General features: G+C 41.2%; 2 protein-coding genes across 2 annotated transcripts; both read right to left on the bottom strand.

Annotated features, from left to right (window-relative positions):
- Window positions 1-4,156: 4,156 nt before the first annotated feature.
- LOC134458245 (uncharacterized) lies at window positions 4,157-12,094 on the bottom strand. The gene is made up of 3 exons (XM_063210442.1): window positions 7,536-12,094; window positions 6,835-6,884; window positions 4,157-6,354 (listed from the first exon to the last, which is right to left on the bottom strand). The coding sequence occupies exons 1-3, from the start codon at window positions 11,964-11,966 to the stop codon at window positions 5,298-5,300; spliced, it is 5,538 nt and encodes a 1,845-aa protein (XP_063066512.1). The 5' UTR covers window positions 11,967-12,094; the 3' UTR covers window positions 4,157-5,297.
- Window positions 12,095-12,143: 49 nt separating this feature from the next.
- On the bottom strand, window positions 12,144-18,838 carry LOC134458248 (protein TASOR-like; the record flags this gene model as incomplete). Its single annotated transcript, XM_063210448.1, has 7 exons — window positions 17,968-18,838; window positions 17,194-17,330; window positions 16,942-17,098; window positions 15,503-15,740; window positions 15,153-15,296; window positions 12,510-12,672; window positions 12,144-12,337 (listed from the first exon to the last, which is right to left on the bottom strand). Coding segments are annotated over exons 2-7 (1,008 nt in total), but the record flags the coding sequence as incomplete, so codon positions are not given.

The raw sequence follows: 18,838 nt of genomic DNA, 5'->3' as shown, positions 1-18,838 counted from the left end.
ATATTTACCATTCATACCACTTGGTAAATGTGATATGGATAATAGAAAAGTTGTCATGAATATTCAAGATGGCCCCCATTTTCAAGATGGCAGCCGTCACTTGTATGATTTATCTGATATAGGTGATATCGATGTCAAATCAGTCATTTTTCATGATGCAAAATTCAAATTTGTAACTTTGGAATTAACCAGAATCTTCCTTTTATCTCATTCTATACTTAATATACAGTATAGTATCACTGTTTCTTTCAAGATGGCAGCCCATGTCAGATAATCATACAATAGTGGAGTCTGTTAAGGGTTTTACCGTTACGGAAGTTAGAAAAGCACTTTGCATGGTGTTTCTTTAGGGTATATGCTGTAATTCTAGCCTAAGAGCCCTCAGATTTTTTTCTACAGTCATATACAATATGTCATGTTGTGTAATGTAACATTGTAACATTGTTATTAAATGACATTATAGTAGCTGACAATGTTAATATAGTCCGGAACTCAGCAGAGATGAAAGGGCAGTGGTAGCCTGCTTGACCAGATTGATGAAACTACAAAAATGTACATAGTGGTGTGCATTGGCACTGCCCTCAAGATTCGATTCGATTACGATTCGGGAGGTTTCGATTCGATTTGATTCAATTCTACAATGCATTGCAATGCATTACATTTCTACTGACAGCAAAGCAAATGTTTCATCAGTCATGATGAGGCAATACAAGTAGTCAGATACTGAACAACATTTTACTGGCTGTTTTCTGAATCTGAATTCAAATGAGCATTTCCCACACTAAAACTATGGTGAGAATAGACGACTGCTGCTAATGCTTGCTGAGCAGCATCTGAATGGGGAAGTGTCAGTGCAAGATGATGTCCAAGGTAGCAGGTTCTCCATCAGATACTGAACAACATTTTACTGGCTGTTTTCTGAATCTGAATTCAAATGAGCATTTCCCACACTAAAACTATGGTGAGAATAGACGACTGATGCTAATGCTTGGTGAGCATTGGGGAATGTGAATGGGGAAGTGTCAGTACAAGATAATGTCCAAGGCAGCAGGTTCTCCATCCTTTAATGTCCCAGATATTTTTTATTTGTATGAGAGAGGGTAAAGGACAGGACCTCTCCATATGTATGAAGAACCCATAAAATCACCTAATTCTACATTCTCACAAGTAGCATTGTGCACATTGAGTGCATTTCTGCCATCTTTAGAATGGCATTACAGATTATTCAATAGCCTATACATATAGGCTACAGTATGTCTTCAGTTCAAATTAAATGGAAATGTTTTCTAAGTAGGTGTTGAGTAAGTAGGCAGAGGTAAATTGTTTTTTCCTGAATTTGCAAACAAGTCCTCACCAAGTAATTGTGTCACAAGTTGCATTACAGTTAGCTCAGTAATCATTGAGTACTTCAAAACTGACAGTTGATGGACAACATGTACCGTAGGTCTTTGCCACCCTTACCCATAGGAGAAATATCTATATAAAACAACAACTCTCATATGGTATACAGGTATACTATAAAAGTCATTACGGTACTCATTTTCTTGATATGCAAGGCACACAAATAGTCTGGGAGGAAGGATAGTCTACCATACCCCCCACCCAAACAAAATGCCACATGATTTTTTTTTAACCTTCACGAATTTGAGTGGTAACAGTAACATAACTCATTTCCACACATTACACTTTATACATGACCTCAGAATGCTCTACATGTTTCAGTTCTATAGTTGTACAGTACAGTACAGTACAGTACAGTACAGTACAGTACAGTAGCATACAGTACGGTGCAGTATAGAAAAGTACAGTACAGTACAGTAGCATACAGTACAGTGCAGTACAGTATATTACAGTAGTATACAGTACGGTGCAGTATAGAAACGTACAGTAGAGTATAGTACAGAACAGTACCATTCAGTACGGTGCAGTACTGTACAGTACTGTACAGTAGCATACAGTATAGTGCAGTACAGTACAGTATTTCACATTACAGTACAGTACAGTATAGTACAGTACAGTACAGTACAGTATTTCACATTACAGTACAGTAGAGTACAGTACAGTAGCATACAGTATAGTGCAGTACAGTACAGTATTTCACATTACAGTATAGTATAGTACAGTACAGTGCAGTACTGGGTCCTAAGGAAGCATGTTCTAAATTTCACGCTTTTGTCAGCTCCGTAATGCTAATGGCCTTTTTCTTGAAAATGGCGGCCATCTTCAATATTCATGACAACTTTTAAATTATCCATAAGACATTTACCAAGTAGTATGAATGGTAAATGTGTCTAAAATGTCATATTATATCCATTACTCATAAGAAAACTGTTGTTGCTGGCGGCCATTTTGAAAAATGGCTGCTATGGCCACCATGTTGAAAATTCACGATGGCTCCATATCCAGTTCTTTTTAGAATGCCTTTGGCTATATGTGTACCAATTTTCATGCTTGTATCACAAACTGAACGATTGTTTTGGTTAGCCGCTGCACTATAGGCCATTTCCCTGGTATGACTGTCAGTATGCAACAGGATAACAAGCAACACTGCTCCAATCTCCATGCAATCTATTCCAGTTATTCCTGAGTACATACACTCCAATCTGTATATCCACGCAGGGCCGCTGACAGCTTTGGCTAGACCCGGGGCAAAATCAGCTAAAAGGGCCCTCGGCACAATACATATAATGTGATATTAAGGACCCAATTCTGGGACTCCTTTTTCTCAGGGCCTGGGAAAACTGACCCCTTGATAGGGATGTAAATAAAATCGTAATGTATCGATGTATCGGAAGTATAGACCGGCGATTTAATCGAATCGCATTGTATCGTGGGGCATTCTTAAGAATCGAAAAGAATCGAATCGCTGACCCCTGTGCAATGCCCTAGCTCCATAACACAATAGTAGTGGAAAATTAATTGGAAAAATTCGAATCGAACCGAATCGCATCGTATCGTGGGGAATTCTTAAGTATCGAAAAAAATCGAATCCCTGATTTAAGAAATCGATACCGTATCGTGATTTACACCCCTACCCCTTTACCCCCTCTCCTCTGTTGGCTTCCCTGTATCCACGTATATTACTCCTGGTAGGCCTACATACACTGTACGCTCCCATCTGCACACACACACACACGCACGCACGCACACACTCACACAGAGGGTTCTAAATAGGGTTCTAACTTTTTCCACCAGCCCTACTAACCAAACACACACTCACTAATGGGTCAAATCCGATTGGCAGGTGTGGCAACCTTGCACACATACCAGTAGGTGTAGGTGTTGCCTATTCTACTGTGCATATACCAGTAGGTGTTGCCTATTCTACTGTGTATATACCAGTAGGTGTTGCCTATTCTACTGTGTATATACCAGTAGGTGTTGCCTATTCTACTGTGTATATACCAGTAGGTGTTGCCTATTCTACTGTGTATATACCAGTGGGTGTTGCCTATTCTACTGTGTATATACCAGTAGGTGTTGCCTATTCTACTGTGTATGGCAGCATCTATTGGGTTCCAGCTTTCAACAAGAGCATACCTCATGTTTTATGGTGCCGTTCCTCTAGTTCAACATTTATCCCTTTGCTGTTTTACAAACAGTAACTAGCTGAAGATGAACAGGCGTTTCTACTTCACAGACTTGTGTTTTGTGGGGGGAGGGGCAGGGTGCATGTTTCATGCAGTGGTGTAGTCTACTTTTTTGAAGTGGGTATACTGTATATTTGAGCATTTTTTGAAGTGGGTATACTGTATATATTTGCCCTATTCTAAATAATGGATCAATCAATTTTAAGTGGGTATACTGAAATCCCAGTTTTTAGAAGTGGGTATACTCCGTATACCTGCATTCTACGTAGACTACACCACTGGTTTCATGAGCGACTCACTAAATTTTATTGATTGATTTATTTAAATCTCTCAAACATTAAAGCCTGCATTTGAAACTTTAAACTACTACAGTACTCTACGCTTTAATGGCACACCTGCCATTTCCTTTCCTGAGAAGTATGAGGGGGCCACAGAGCAAAGTTGTGATACCGGTTTATCAACATACCACAGGCCACTACCCGCTCTGTTTATCACCATCTCACCTCTCCAAACCACAACGGAAGAACATCGTCTCCACTTTTTTTCAGTTAAACTTCACACCACACTTTCTTCCGTGCTTTGGAAAAAACATCAACAAAAAAACAATCTTGAAGCAAAAACATCACAACACAACACAGAAAATGTGTTACTTTGGACATAATGAGACAAACTCGGGTGGACATACTGCACGTTTCCAGTGCACAGAGGAGAAAATGCTTTAATTTTAAGCAAGGGGACTTTAAATAGATGGAGCAACACATGGGCCATTTCATTGGACATCAATAAAATGACCCATATTTAGGCATAAATAAATAAGTCCATAATGGCATTTACAGCATTTGATACAGTAAACAATGTTTTCAGTGTACTTGTTTCCTTATATGGTCCATGTTTACTATGTACAAAAAGCAGCTGTACAAAAATTACACCTTGAATCTAAAACATTCAATAAAGGGTGAGTGCAAAAAAACATTGCCCAAAACAGCACAAAACCATAATACCACCATAGTCAGTGTAGATATTGCTCTCTTTGAATTTCAACCATCTTCAGAAAAGTTACAAATGTAAAAATCATACAGAATTTCAAACAATATACACTTTTTTGATCAAATGTGAATGTGAAAAGTAATTACTAGTACTTAAGATAAATATTAAAGATTTACTTTTTGTAATGGTCAACGTTATCGCTCTGTCCTGTCATGGTTTCATATACATTCAGTACAAAGATGAGTTTTCCCATTTAAGCCTGTGCTTGTTTTTCCCATGTATAATTTGGAGACGATAGTGCAAGGAAGTTGTAAACAGAGCACTTGCTGGAAACACAAAATACAATCGTAGTCACCCTACAAATTGAAAGCAGATTTGACTTTCATTCAAGATAGACGACTAGTTCTACAGATGAAGAGAATAAAAGGCACCCAGACTGCATTGCGTTCACAGTGCACAGATCAGGCAAACTGGTACCACTGACTGTTAAGCCACTGAGATGGTCTCAATTTGGTTTGATTAAGAGGATCTGAGTGAGGTTGATGTATTCACATATCGTATGTCCAAAAATGCTGAGTCAATCATTTTAAGTTCATTTTAAGGGCTGAGAGGGACCAAATGTGAAAACACCCTGTAGGTTAGAGGTTACAAGTAGATGAACTACCAGTACATTTTTGAAAATATGGTAGACTTTTCGTTTTCAACCAATTCACTTTAGTGTCAGTCATTTTTTTTTGCTGATGTACTGTTATCATTGTGGGCAGCTTCGTTGGCTCCTGACGAATTCGAGTTGGAATTCAACACAACACCATTCAACACAAAGAAAGGATAGTTGAGAGGTGTGGCCTCGGACAGAGCAGGTGCGTTAACTAGGCCGTGTGTGAACTGACTAGCAGGCTGAGGAGGAGGAGGAGCTGGTGGTCTTGCTGCACACAAAGATGGAGGGATCTGCAGAGACGGAACTGGACCCAGAGTGAACGGGTTCTTCAGCTGCTTCGCCAGTGGCCCCGGGTGTTGGGGCGGCGGGGGTGCCATGCCCTTTTCCGGCGCGACGCGACGGATCACACCCTCGTAAGATGGCGGAACGGAACAGGCGAGGTACTTGGGGGTCCCCATAGTGATCGAGGGTGGAGGTGGTGGCACAGACGCGTGCATGACAGGCAAATGGAGCAAACCGCCAGGGAGTTGCTGCTGATATGGAGGTGGCGTGTCGTTTTTTGCCATCAGCAAAGCCCTTATGTGCGAGTGTGGCTGTTTTCCAGTGTTAGCAGCAACAGTGGTGGTGACAGTGGTGGCAGCGGCGGTGGAGGCAGTGGGTGATGCTGCTGTAGCTGGAGGAGGAGGAGGAGGTGGAGGTGGAGGAGGGAGTAGAGGAGGAGGAGGAGGAAGTAGAGGAGGAGGAGGAAGTAGAGGAGGAGGAGGAGGTGGAGGAGGAAGTCGAGGAGGAGGTGGAAGTAGAGAAGGAGGTGGAAGTCGAGAAGGAGTCGGAAGTAGAGAAGGAGGTGGAGGAGGATGAGGAAGTAGAGGAGGACGTGGAGGGGGATGAGGAAGAAGAGGAGGACGTGGAGAGGGAGTAGGAAGTAGAGCAGGAGGGGTGTTGATGTTGTCTTGTGTCCTGCGCCTCAGGAGCGCTGCGTTCTGTTTCAGCAGGTTATTGCTGTGCTGCGCTGCCTGGAATTGGCCAGGGTTAATAAGGTTCACCTGAGGTGGTGGGATGCCGATACTGCTGTTGGGCAGCGCCTGCTCGTTGTTTTGGCCCATAACAGGATAACTCTGGCTGCAAGGTCAATGCAGATGAAATGGGTCTTACATGACAGTGACAATATCACATTAACACAGAAATGCAGAGTATATTATTACAGAGATGAATAAGCAAAATGGAAGTGGTATAGGCTTTTTTTAAGCCAACACACCAGTGTACTGTGCAGTATATACAGAAATATATAGAGTAGAGAGTAGAGTAGCATCATTTATTAGTCCCAGGGGGAAATTAAGGTGTCAAGTAGCATACATACATAAATACAGAAGAAATTCCACACATCATTACACATATATTAACCATACTGTATATAGTGTAGCTCACTCCTACATACATTCAACCCAAGGCCGGTCTCTCTCTTTCTCTCTCTCTCTCTCTCTCTCTCTCTCTCTCTCTCTCTCTCTCTCTCTCTCTCTCTCTCTCTCACACACACACAATTATAAAGTGTACAAAAACATTTTTTTCTACATAATCTAAATAATCTTTTCGAGCTCTTACCTCCTTTTCACTACAGGGGGTAGTCCATCCCCTCCATCAATTTTCCTTTTCTGGGAAATATATAAATATAATATTAAAATAAATAAATAATATTAAAATAAATAAATAAATAAATAAATACATACATACATACATACATACATACATACAACATACATACATACATACATACATACATACATAAATACATACATACATACATACATACATAAACGAACGAACGAACGAACGAATGGATGAATGAATACACAAACACACATAATGTGCATTTCCATTGCACTAACCAACAATGATGAATGACAGTGATTATAGTATATTACATTTTATTCCACTGTACTACAATGTTGTTACGCTGTAAACAAGCTGTTCTAGCATATTATGACTACTGTTTTTAAACATACTCAATCATACAAAAAGCAAGTGTCTCTCCTCTCGGTTGTATCAGAAATCTTCTTGTGTGCACACAAGAAACGCAAAAAAAGTTTACAGTTATACATTTACAACATACACATACACCCCTTTCACGTGACCTTTCTGGAGCACCGTACTATTGAACCGTTCCCTGGAGTAAAACGATCTTTCCTCCAGTTCAATAAGCTAGGTGTGTTACCAACTTATTTGGAAGTGATATGACATAGAAACAAGGCAGACTATATATCCAGCTGAAAGTCAGAGTACTGTACATACGGTAAAGGTCTCACCTGTGCATAGTGTCGCTTATCTGAGGTCGATCTTTGCAAAACGCCTCGATTCATCTCAGCTGGCTGCACTGCTGACGTTGTTCCGCCGGCAATTGGTGGCATCTGCTGTGGTGGCATGTTGAACATGGCCGGAAACCAAGAATTTGAGGGCCCATAACTATGATTGGCTGGGTTCCCAGCCGTCTGGAACGTTATGGGTTTACCTTGGGCCAAGCTCTGTGCCATATCCTTTGCCACCAAAATCTTGGAGGCGTCGTAGAGAAGATGTTCCAGCCCAAACCAGGCCATCTGACTGTTGAGCACCTTAGAGTTCCTCAAAAAGTGCATTTTCTCCTGGATGAATCGGCAGATGATGGACAGGTGCTCTGCCTTCCCCACGTCAAACGCTCCCGGTATGTTGGCGGGATTCTCCACAAAGGCGATCACACGGTTCTGAAGCTTTTCCAGGTGTTCTAAGCTGTCACCAAAATTGATCATGGAACTGACAGGAACCGAGAGGAAGAAGCAGTCGCAGTCGGAGGCACTCTGAAGGGCTGCCTGGATTTCCAGCTTTTCCCTCTTGCTTTTCAGATACAAGTAATAGGATGTCTGCGGGACCATCCTCAGCTGCTGATTCAACGTGCTGACGGCCACGTAATAGTTCTGCAATTTTCCAAAGCCCTCCATTTTCAGCCCTTGCTGAAATGAGGTGTAGACACACGACTGGTGTTGAAGTCCAACTCTGCCTTTAAACAGCTCCCCGTAGAGAGTGGGATCGTACCAGAGCAAACTCCTGAATGTTTGCTTGGCAGACAGAAAACTTATTTTGTTTTCAATGAACTCTCTGGCCTCCACCATCATTTGTAATTCTAGAAATGAATTCAATGCTTCGTATTTAATATCATAAGGAGCTGGCGGGTGAAGCAAGTACTTCTCTAAAATTACGTCACGGGTGACAATGCCAAAGTGGACTGGGCCACCCTGGTCTCGTTCAAAGTTGCCAATGAAATACTTGAGCATGTGTTTTGCCTTGGATACCAAGGCATGAAGATCATCTACTCCCCTGTGATCAGCCTCTCTAAGAATGTCTGAAATGTCCTCAGTATTATAATGACTTTGACAAGTGATAGTGTTCAACGGTTTAGCAAACTGCCTTTGGCCTTGAGCTTGAGGTTCACGTGATTCAATTGTGGCTTGATTGTTGTCTTTTTGGTTGTTGTTAGGTTTGTTGACACCTGAACACTGGTCATTGACCTTGCTGTTGCTTTGCATGTGATGATGACCTGTGTCGGATGTTTTCATTTGCATGGGCTGAGGTTCGGTGGGCACTTTAGGTCTGCTCAGTTCAATTAAAGGATACTGGTTGGTGATCTCCAACACAGTGCCCGGGGAAGTTGTGCTATCAGGTACGGGATTACTTGCTGTTACCAGTGACTGAGTGGGTACAGAACTCCCGTTCAAATTAGAACAACTGACAACCACTGGCAGTGCGGTCGGCTGACTTGTTGAGGTCACTGTATTGCTTGTGGGGCTGCTTTCAGTGGGTCCAGAATTTGTTATTTCAATGTTAAGTTCTGAGACAATGGCCATGCACTCAGAATTCAGTGCTTCAATGTCCTCTTTGTCAAGCAGTGACTTTTGTGCCGTATCACACTGTGTACCCATTGCATGTTCTAAGGGTTGAGGTATTATTATTTCATGCAATGGTTCCTGCAACTTTACCGTTGATTCAAATTTAGTCAAGTAATTCCGCAATTTGCAAATAAGCTTAACTTCTTGAGCATCTGAGCCAGATGGGCTTTTTTGCTTGTCAATCGAAGTGTTGAGGCGCTTCTTGTCCATACTCTTGTCTGCAGTTGCTTCCTGAGCATCTTTGATGTGCAATGCAATCTTTGTGCCAGGAGTTGCTTCTACTTTTGAATTAGACGTGGTGAGGTCAATAGTGTTCTCTGACATATCATTATTCTGGATCCCTGAACGTGTTTTAATGTCGCTACTCGAACTGTTCTTGGGTGGAACATCTTTTCCATCTGATGTGTCGCTGCAGTGGAAGTCCGTCTTCGTCGCTCTCACTTCACCTTGTTCACTTGTGACCTTTTGAGTCTTTTGCTGTGCCTCCTGTTTATCCTGGATTCTTGCAACATCCATTTGAATGTGGTCGCTTGAGGTCTTCAGGTCTAACGGTTGCTTAGAGACCATGGAATGTTCAGAGGGAGAGCACGTCTCAGGTATACCAACAGCACTACTGTCATTACAAGTTACTTTGCTTTGTGTGTAACTTTGCTCCAGTCCGTCAACACGTTGTGTCATGACATTCACACCGCAATGTAGTTTAGCTTCATTTCTGGTTTCAGTTGTACATGAGGGTACTTTGAGTGTAGCAATATCTTTTGCTTGATGAATAACGGCTCTGTATAATTGTTTACATCTAATAGCTCTGGGTAATGTCCGGAAATACCGTCTTTTGATACAGCATGCCTTTTTAAAAGTGCTCTTAGAACCAGGTCTGGTACTGGTCATTTTAAAATCAGAGACCGTTCTCCTTGACCTTTTATGCCCTTTTATGCTCCTCCTTAATTGGCAATTGTTGTATTTTTGTGTCAACAGCCTGACCAGCTTGATGTTAAAGTCGCTAATGTACTTTTCACTGTTGCTTAACCTGGGCGCTGTGTGCTTATCTGGATCGCTTAACATAGAATCCTGCAGAAGTCTGGACAAAGGCTGTTCTCCTTTGGCAGATGCCAGCAGGGCGAATCTCTCGGACAGAGTCAGTGGTCTTCTGGGGGCATTAAGGTCTCTGGCATCGGCTTTGATTGTGATTCCAAGCATACTGTTTTCTTCCCAGCTATTCTTTCTCATTGGTGACGCGTGACCGTCTGTGTGATTTGAACGGGCTTGGACTTTATCGTGATTAATGGTGTTGTTTGTGACAGAGGGATTAGTAGGGTCTGGCTGCTGGGGTACCAGGTAAGACTTTCCGTAAGTTGGCGCTGAATTTGCCAACAGCTGCAGTCTTCTGTACAACAAATTATATATGGTATTGCCAAAAATCTCGGAATCATTTGTTTTTGATTCACACACACCTACATCCAGTAATTTCCCTTCAGTGGTCTTTCTTGATTCCCCCTTCCCTTTACTCTCTGCATCTCCAAAACATACCTCATTTCCACAGGACAAGTCCTTCTGACGAGACACATCTTTTCCTACTGTCTCAGGCAAGCTTTCCAGGCTCTTTTTCTGAATGGTGGACTGGGAAACCGGGAAAGTTTCTTCGACAAATGTAGAGAGATCTCGCATAATTTCTCTGTCAAGCTCCCTCTGTGTTTTTATGTCTTCTGAACTCTTTGGACATACCTGAGGGATGTGTAGCAAGCGTATCGGCTGTTGAGCACTTGGAGTCGAGCCAGTGATTGTCTTTGCCTCACTGACATGGTGGCCATTGACAAGGCCATTGTGTTCTTGTGTGTTCAGACGTACTGTTCTGGGATCAGGTCTGACTGGAGCTGATGTAAAATCTGGTGTGGTGGGAATTTGCTTTCTGCTCGGTTTCTTTTCTCCCAGACTATGGACACTAGTGGAATTTGATCTATGTGTATGTTCCCTTTTTTTCATCTGCGAACACATAGACTTGACTGACTTGTCGCTGTTGGTATGTTTACTTGCAATGTGGGATTTAGTCTGCGTAATCTTTCTTTCACTTGTCCTCTCCGTAGGGAGTGTTTGGTCTGTTTTCGTCACTTTAGGAAATAATGATCCTCGTTTGTACCTTTCGTAGTAATGTTCATAAAAAGCGACTCTATCCAAAAGCAAGTTTTTCTGATCCAAAGACAAATCTGTCCGTGACCAAACATGCTGCATCCTCTCTGCATTTGTCATTCGAAAATAGGCCTGGTATTTCTGAAATTTCATTTTAAACAGCTTCAGCGAAGGCAGCTTTTCTGAATTATTTGCTCCTGAGAGATCACAAGACTTTGCCTCTAGCTGGTGTCTCCTGGGAATAGTTTCAACAGGAGTTGCTGGAGTTTTGGATTCTTTGGGCTGAGGTTGTGGAGTCAGAAGCTCTTTCCGTGCACTCAACATGTTACTGCCCTCAGGCACTGTAGCTAATTTCTGTTGCGTCACCATGACAGTCCTGTTTGGGTCTCCAAACCCCCGTGCGGACAACCGTGGATCCTTCACCGTTTTGGAAGAGTACACAACAGTACGGATCTTTGCTTCGCCTTCTTTGCCAGAGTCGCTCTGTACTCTGGGAAGTACACAGGCGGCAGCAGCAGGTTGCATTTGGGTTTGTTGTTGATTAAGAAAGAGTGAATGGCTGACGTCAGTAGCATTTCCAAATTGACTGCTGTTGTTATTCACAGGGTGTGTCTGGGCATAACCGAACAAAGATCTGTAAAGGTGTAAGCTCTGTTGGAGCTGGAGCTGCTGCTGAATCAGAAATGGCAACAGCATAGGGTTGCTCAGACTCTCAACAATTTTCTCCACTGGTGCTGCTGGTGGTAATGCTGCTGCTGCTGGTGGCGGCGGCAGTGGTGGTGGTAGTAATGCTGGTGCTGCTGCTGGTGCTGCTGCTGGTGGTGGTGGTGCTGCTGCTGCTGCTGCCAGTGAGGGTGGCGGTGGTGGTGGTGGTGGTGGTGGTGGTGGTGATGCTGCTGGTGGTGCTGCTGGTGGTGGCGGTGGCGGCGGCAGTGCTGCTGCTTCGCGGGGCATCTGGTCAGTCACAAGAGGGCCATGGGTGCTAAAATGTTTGAATGTTACCATGGCAGTATCTCCTTTCCCCCGTCTTTCTGCCAGCACAAATGCCTTCAGATTATCCAGTGGACCTGTATGAACACAATGAGACACAGTATGAGGAGAGGATACTTGATACCTGATCTAGACTTTGAGATGAAAGTAGAGAGACAGGGAGCTACGGATTCATATCATGCATGCCAGTACACCACACATTGTGTGTACAAATAATAACAAATAAAGTGTATATAAAAGGTTAGTTACCATTAGCAGGACTGGAAACAACTGGATGCAGCTCAGCAGGTGATGCTGGTATGACCGCTAATGCAGGCGAATCCATGGAAACTATGGGAATCACGGCGTAGGGTAAACATTGCCTAGGCCTCGGGATCAACTCATGTTTCTCATTGAAGTCAAACAGGAATACCTTTTGGAGAGATTGAAAAGAGTTAATTTCTTTCAACATCTTTCCAAGTTTTATAACTGCTTTTCATTTAAAATGAATACAAATCAACTTGTTTTAATTTATTCAAAACAACACTCAAGCAAATCTCCACTTTGGATTCGCCATAGGGTTGTAATTGGAATGCTCTATCTTGTGACTCAACCTAAAGAAGTGACCCCCTTTTGCAAGCAGTAACACTTTAGAATAGCAGTCCCTTAAAAACGTTATATAAACAGCAAAAAATGAGCTAATTATGAACTTGACATTTACAGTACAAATGATTGTAAACAAGTAAGAAATACTGCATTAACATAGCCAACACAACACAACCACAGCACTCATGGACTTTCTCCTCCAAAGAGCAAAAGCAATGAGCCCACTGCAGAGAAGTGTCTGGCAGGCAAACACACATCACACCAATCAAGGAGCCAATTTCCACTTTGCTGGGGAATTGAAGAATTGTAGAATTGGTTCTGGCTCATTTACAAACATTTGTATATGTCCTGTTTATAATTAGTTCGTCGATGAATGAGGTGTTAATAAAGCTTTTTAACGGACTGTTGTAGAAGATTGCTACCGCACCAAAACTTTTCTACCCCATTTATATTTAATTTGGATTCTGCCAATCTATTTTTAGTAGTACATTTCCAGACCATATGCAGCCCATTTACAAATGTTATCTTGTCCATGTTCAGTATATTTAAAACCACCATAATTTCTAACTATTCATTAAGATTTGAAAATGTACACCTTTCATACATGAATTGGTGGCTATTCTCCATGTCTGCCATTTTGAATTTCCAGCGACAGATATATTTGGCTGCCAAACATACTGCCCCTTGGTCAGACAAGTATTAGTACATATTCATGAAAACATCAAATTTGTGAATGGGCAGCATACATTTTGAAAATGGAAAAATTGAGGAGGGGAAATGTGGTATAGATGTTCCTGGACCTGTCAAAGGCTTTTGATACTAATAAATCATGACATTCTCAATTGCAACACTATGGTATCAGAGGTGTCACACTTGACTTGTTCAGAAGCTACCTATACAACAGAGAACAATATGTGCAATGACCATAACTCTTCTTGCAAGTCTATAACCTGTGGTGTCCCCCAGGGATCTATTTTGGGGCCACTCTTATTTATTCTTTATATAAACAATTTTGTAAATTCCTCCACAATCTTTCATAAAATCATATTGGTGATGGCACTAACTTATTTGCATCATACAAAAATCTAGAAATTGTACAAGATTCTGTCAACTCAGAGCTAAATAAAGTTGATGCATGGTTCAGATGCAACAAACTCCCTCTTAACTAATTTTATGTTATTTACTGTACTTAAAACAGTTTATAAATTGACTGCTGTCAAATTGCCATACATGGGGAAGAAGTAAAAAGAGTGGATTCCACAAACTCTGGGAGTCCTCATAAATGAGTCACTCAATTTCAAATGTCACATTGATCATCTTGTGTCCAAAACAGTCTAAATATGTTGGTTTACTCTACAGAGTCAGACATCTTCTTCCTCAGTCGGGTCTTCTAACTCTCTATAAAATTATCCTTCTACGTATTCCACCATTTTCAGTTATTAAGACTAACTGAAACAATTAAATGTCACAACACCTGTCTCATGTTTCAAGTTGCAAGAGAAGACTTAAAACTATGCAATTTGATTCCCATCTCTAGAGCCAGGCATTTCCATCACTTGCGGAATAAAACATTAATACTTAGAAAATATCACAAGTATGCTTGCACCAATATGAATATTGCCTGCAGGGGGGCTCAATTTGTAACAAAATTGATGAAGCTTTGAAGATGACGCCCTCGATCTCCAAAAAACATCAATTTATGAATTGAGTACGAATCTATAGCTAAATCTGATGTTCCATGGTTAGCTGGGTTGTGTATGTGTGTGTATGTGTGTGTGCGTGCGTGTTGTGCCTTAGCGCCTGTGTGGGTGTTAGTGTGTTCATGTGTTGTGTGCGGGTGTGTTTGTGTGTGTGGGTGTGTGTGTGTGTGTGTGTGTGTGGATAGTTTATGTCTGTCATAACTTCAAAATGTCTTATGAAACCATGTAGTATGCTGAGGAGTGAATGCGGGTTGTTATAACTGCTTTGCATATTGTATACCTGACTATTTTCTTTTCTTTGCTACAATACCTATTTACCTAATGCACCAGTGGGCCCCGGCTTATAAGCTTACATTTAGCTTCAACTGGGGGCCCTTTTCTCAATACTGTTATAACTTTTCATAACATGTACTTAAAAGTCAAAATGATGTATGAAGAGAAATAAATCATTCATTCATTCAAAATAAATCGCTGAAATTATAAACTCTACCTCTTCCTTGACAAATGAGAAACTAAGTTTTAGGGAGATTACACATCATGCAATAAAATGGTCATTTTAGATGGGGGGTAAAGGGCTTATTAAACACAATACTGATGTCAGACTTACAGAGGAGCCAATTACTTGCTGGGGCAGCGTGTCACGAGGGGAGACTGAGTCTTTAGACATGTGGCAGTCAAAAGACACCGTGGGATCCTGTGTACCACTTTCCAATGGGCTTGGAGTTACTTTTTTCACTCTTCCAAACAGCACCTGTCCAAGCAAAACAAATACAAAATCACAAAACTGCACCTAAGGGTTATGGTTAAGTAATGTATGTACATCGTAAGTAAAATACATAATATTACAGTACATGTCGATATGTGTATGTAGTTGCACTAAAAAGACACCCCAAAATAGTATTTAAAAATGCATATTATGCAACATTGCAGGCATATCACTGTTTTTCCTCCACAGACCTTGAACACCACCATGTTTTTGCCCACAGCTGGTTGGAAATCTGGACATTTCAAGGCGACATCCACGTGCTTAAACAAATACACGCCATGTGACGGTTTTCCCAGGGAGTGCTGGTTTGATTTTGCCACCCTCAGGCCATTGTGGTAAATATCCGCCGTTTCTTGTCCAGTTGCGACGAGAAAGCAGAATCTCTCCTCCGTCTCTCGTAGGTGCCTGCCTTTGGAGCGCATATCTGATCTGAAGAAAAGTGCAAAGATGAAAACAAAACATACTGTAGATTGCTATAACTAAAGATTAACTAAACAACACCTCTTGTCTCTCTACATATTTGCCAAGATTCATATGTTGATGTGAATGTTGTTGTGCCCAGACATAAAAACACCAGGATAGTTCAGTATGATTGTTCTTCTCCACGACTTTCCACTGAATGTCCATGACTGCCCCATTGATGGTACACTACAGCCCTATTGATGATACCGTACATTACATCAGGGATGTCAAACTCAAATTGACTGAGGTCCAAAGTCAACATCTAGAACAGTCACAATTCAATATTTGTATCAATTAATTAATTTATTTTTTACCAATTTTTTCATGCGTGCACTTTATACTCATACTTAAATTTCATACACACTCTTTCCCATCATATGGTAGTTCTAATGTGCCTGCACATACTATGTTGCATAATGTGAGCTGTTACATTGGCCTATGCCCACTCATATGTGACACACCAAATTTCGTGTTCAAGCCTTGTTACGCCACATATTAATGGTGTATGTGGGTCAACTGAAATACACGTTTGAAATGATCTTACTGGCCGAATAAGATGACTCCGTGGCCCCAGTTTGGCCCCCGGGCCTGAGTTTGACATCCCTGCACTACATTGTCCATGTGTGTCTGCCCTTCCCAACACCACTGTATGCCACTAAGCAGTCCAATGGTTCAATAAAATTCACAAGAGATCAGTTTGCTTACTTTAGTTTTTACTTATACATGTACTGTACATGTACTGTATATATTTATAATGTTAAGACGCACCACTGATATGTCAAATTAATACATCTTGTATTCTGCAAAATACCAATCGTTTACCACCAAGATACATTTCAGATGAAGCCTCAAATTAAGCAAATGCACAAGTGCTACATAGATATCGGCAAACATCATCTTTAGTTTATTGACATGTATTTGACATTAACTGACTGAGACACTGAGAAGGAATAATGCACATTTCTTTCCCATGTTAATTCACCATGGATATTAACAGTACATTCAGTGCATTACATTTGGCACACGTTTTTAGCCAAAGCGACTTACAATCGAGGACACATCACTTACTGATAAGAAGTGCACAGGAAATATACAAAACAATAAGTACAAATGCCATTTAGGGTTAGTGGTTTTTTTTTAAAAGTTAAGTAGTAATAAGTAATCTTACCTTTTCTCTGCAAACTGTCTCAGTAAATCCTCATTGTGCACAAGCTTGGCATCTCCCCATATGCAGGCTTTCTGCCCCACATCCAACATTAGGTCCTTTAAGGTGGATTCAATGAGAGCATAATCCCTGCTTTCTTTTGCACAAGGCTCAAGCGCAACTGTCAATTGGAAAATGCAAAATTTAGGTAAATGTAGTACATTTCAAAGGCAAAAAATAGTCACATTACGGTATGCTATCTCTAAAATTCCACACCTATTCCTGGTGCTCTTTTCTTCCTGGGAATGACAAAGTTCTTCAGCGGCACAGTCCCAGGAGCTTGTGACAGTACCACAGCTCGGTTTCCATTGCACGACGTCTCCTCCATGTTGGACTTATCCCACTATGTCACCCTGTGGAAGAAGAGCACAAAGAATGTATTTATTTTGACAATTACATCTCAAGCGCCTAACCAGAAACCTGCATACAAAAGCTCATGATGTGTTCTGGAGAGTTTTACCCCCAGTGAGGTGCCTGAGCTTTGCATGAGATGTTTCTTGGTTCTGATCTCCAGTTACATCTCTCTTTTGCCTATTTCTCTTTTTTTGCAGCGTGCCTCTAACGGTTTCACATGCTGTTCCTTTTTATTATCACTTTGGGTGGAATGTCATCATTTTTCAGTTCCTCTAATCTTGGGGTTCTGCTATCGTCTGCTGTGCTGTTTTGATATTCCTCAGTGATATCTCCCAGTTTAAACTAAAGGACGAAGGTTCTTTTTGTAAGTGGTATTGACCGTTTGACCCGTTTTACTATTGCCTCATTTTACTGTCTATTAACTAGTTGTACCAAAAAGTTAATTATCTACTACAAACATGAAACACACAGACAATGAAACACACAGACAATGGCTCATTGTACAACGGCTCATACAGGTACTTTGGTGACATCTATTTACACTCTGTATCTAAACACTTTTCACATATAAATTCATTGTTAAAATGTCTTATTTAATCTAAACATACAAGCATATCCCATTTGTAAAAATCTCACCATATTCCATTTCGGCAAAGATTTTCAGAACATAGGATTTCCACAAACACTGTGTTATTCTCTGTGTGTGTGTGTGTGTGTGTCTGTCTGAATGTGTGATCTAAAAAAACTCAAACTTTGGACTCACTCTCCTCACTGATATGATAAGGAACTGGACTCCCATTTGTGCACCATTAAAACCATGTGACAACCCAAACATAAAAAGGAGACCGTGGTCAAAGTCCTTAGTGCAATAAATTTTACAATCGTGGCAACGACTATCATGCAACAACACGTTTATATGACTATGGTAGAATGCATAAAAGATCACTTTGAGGAGAGGTTAAGAATACACTCAAGCCTAAGACAAAAACAGTTAACCCAACCATTACTAGTACTAACACGCTTCTAGTAACATGTGACTGAAACTGACATCATCACATTCTTAACAGGGCTAAGAGTTTGCTTTGACACCCACGCCGGTAGCATGTCTCTCAGACAAGAAGTCAGTATTAAGCAATGGCGGATAGCAATCTAAACTGAAGACTGGTTAACAAGACAGCCCACATTTATAACCCCCAACCTCCCCCTCATTTAGACTTTTACTACCAACGGTTGCTTATGACCTTTGTCCCATGCCATGACCTGAATGTCCCACATTTCATCTGACTTTTGATTTGTAAAAGTGGTCATTGGTGTTTGTGAAGATTAATGTTTCAGCAGAAGCACTGACTGTGCAACATCTACTATAGTCCTCCAAACTGGAATTCTACATCAATATTATGGACACAGAAGGGAACATTTAAAAGTTGCTGAGTTCGTTTTTGAAAATGTCACACTCTTCCTGACACTTGCCGACTCAAAGCCATGGTGTCCAAGGGAAATGTTGTTC

The sequence above is a fragment of the Engraulis encrasicolus genome, chromosome 11, assembly GCF_034702125.1.
Source record: "Engraulis encrasicolus isolate BLACKSEA-1 chromosome 11, IST_EnEncr_1.0, whole genome shotgun sequence".
Taxonomy (NCBI): domain Eukaryota; kingdom Metazoa; phylum Chordata; class Actinopteri; order Clupeiformes; family Engraulidae; genus Engraulis; species Engraulis encrasicolus.
Note: the sequence above shows the minus strand (reverse complement) of the source record. Positions and strands in the feature narration are given on the sequence as shown.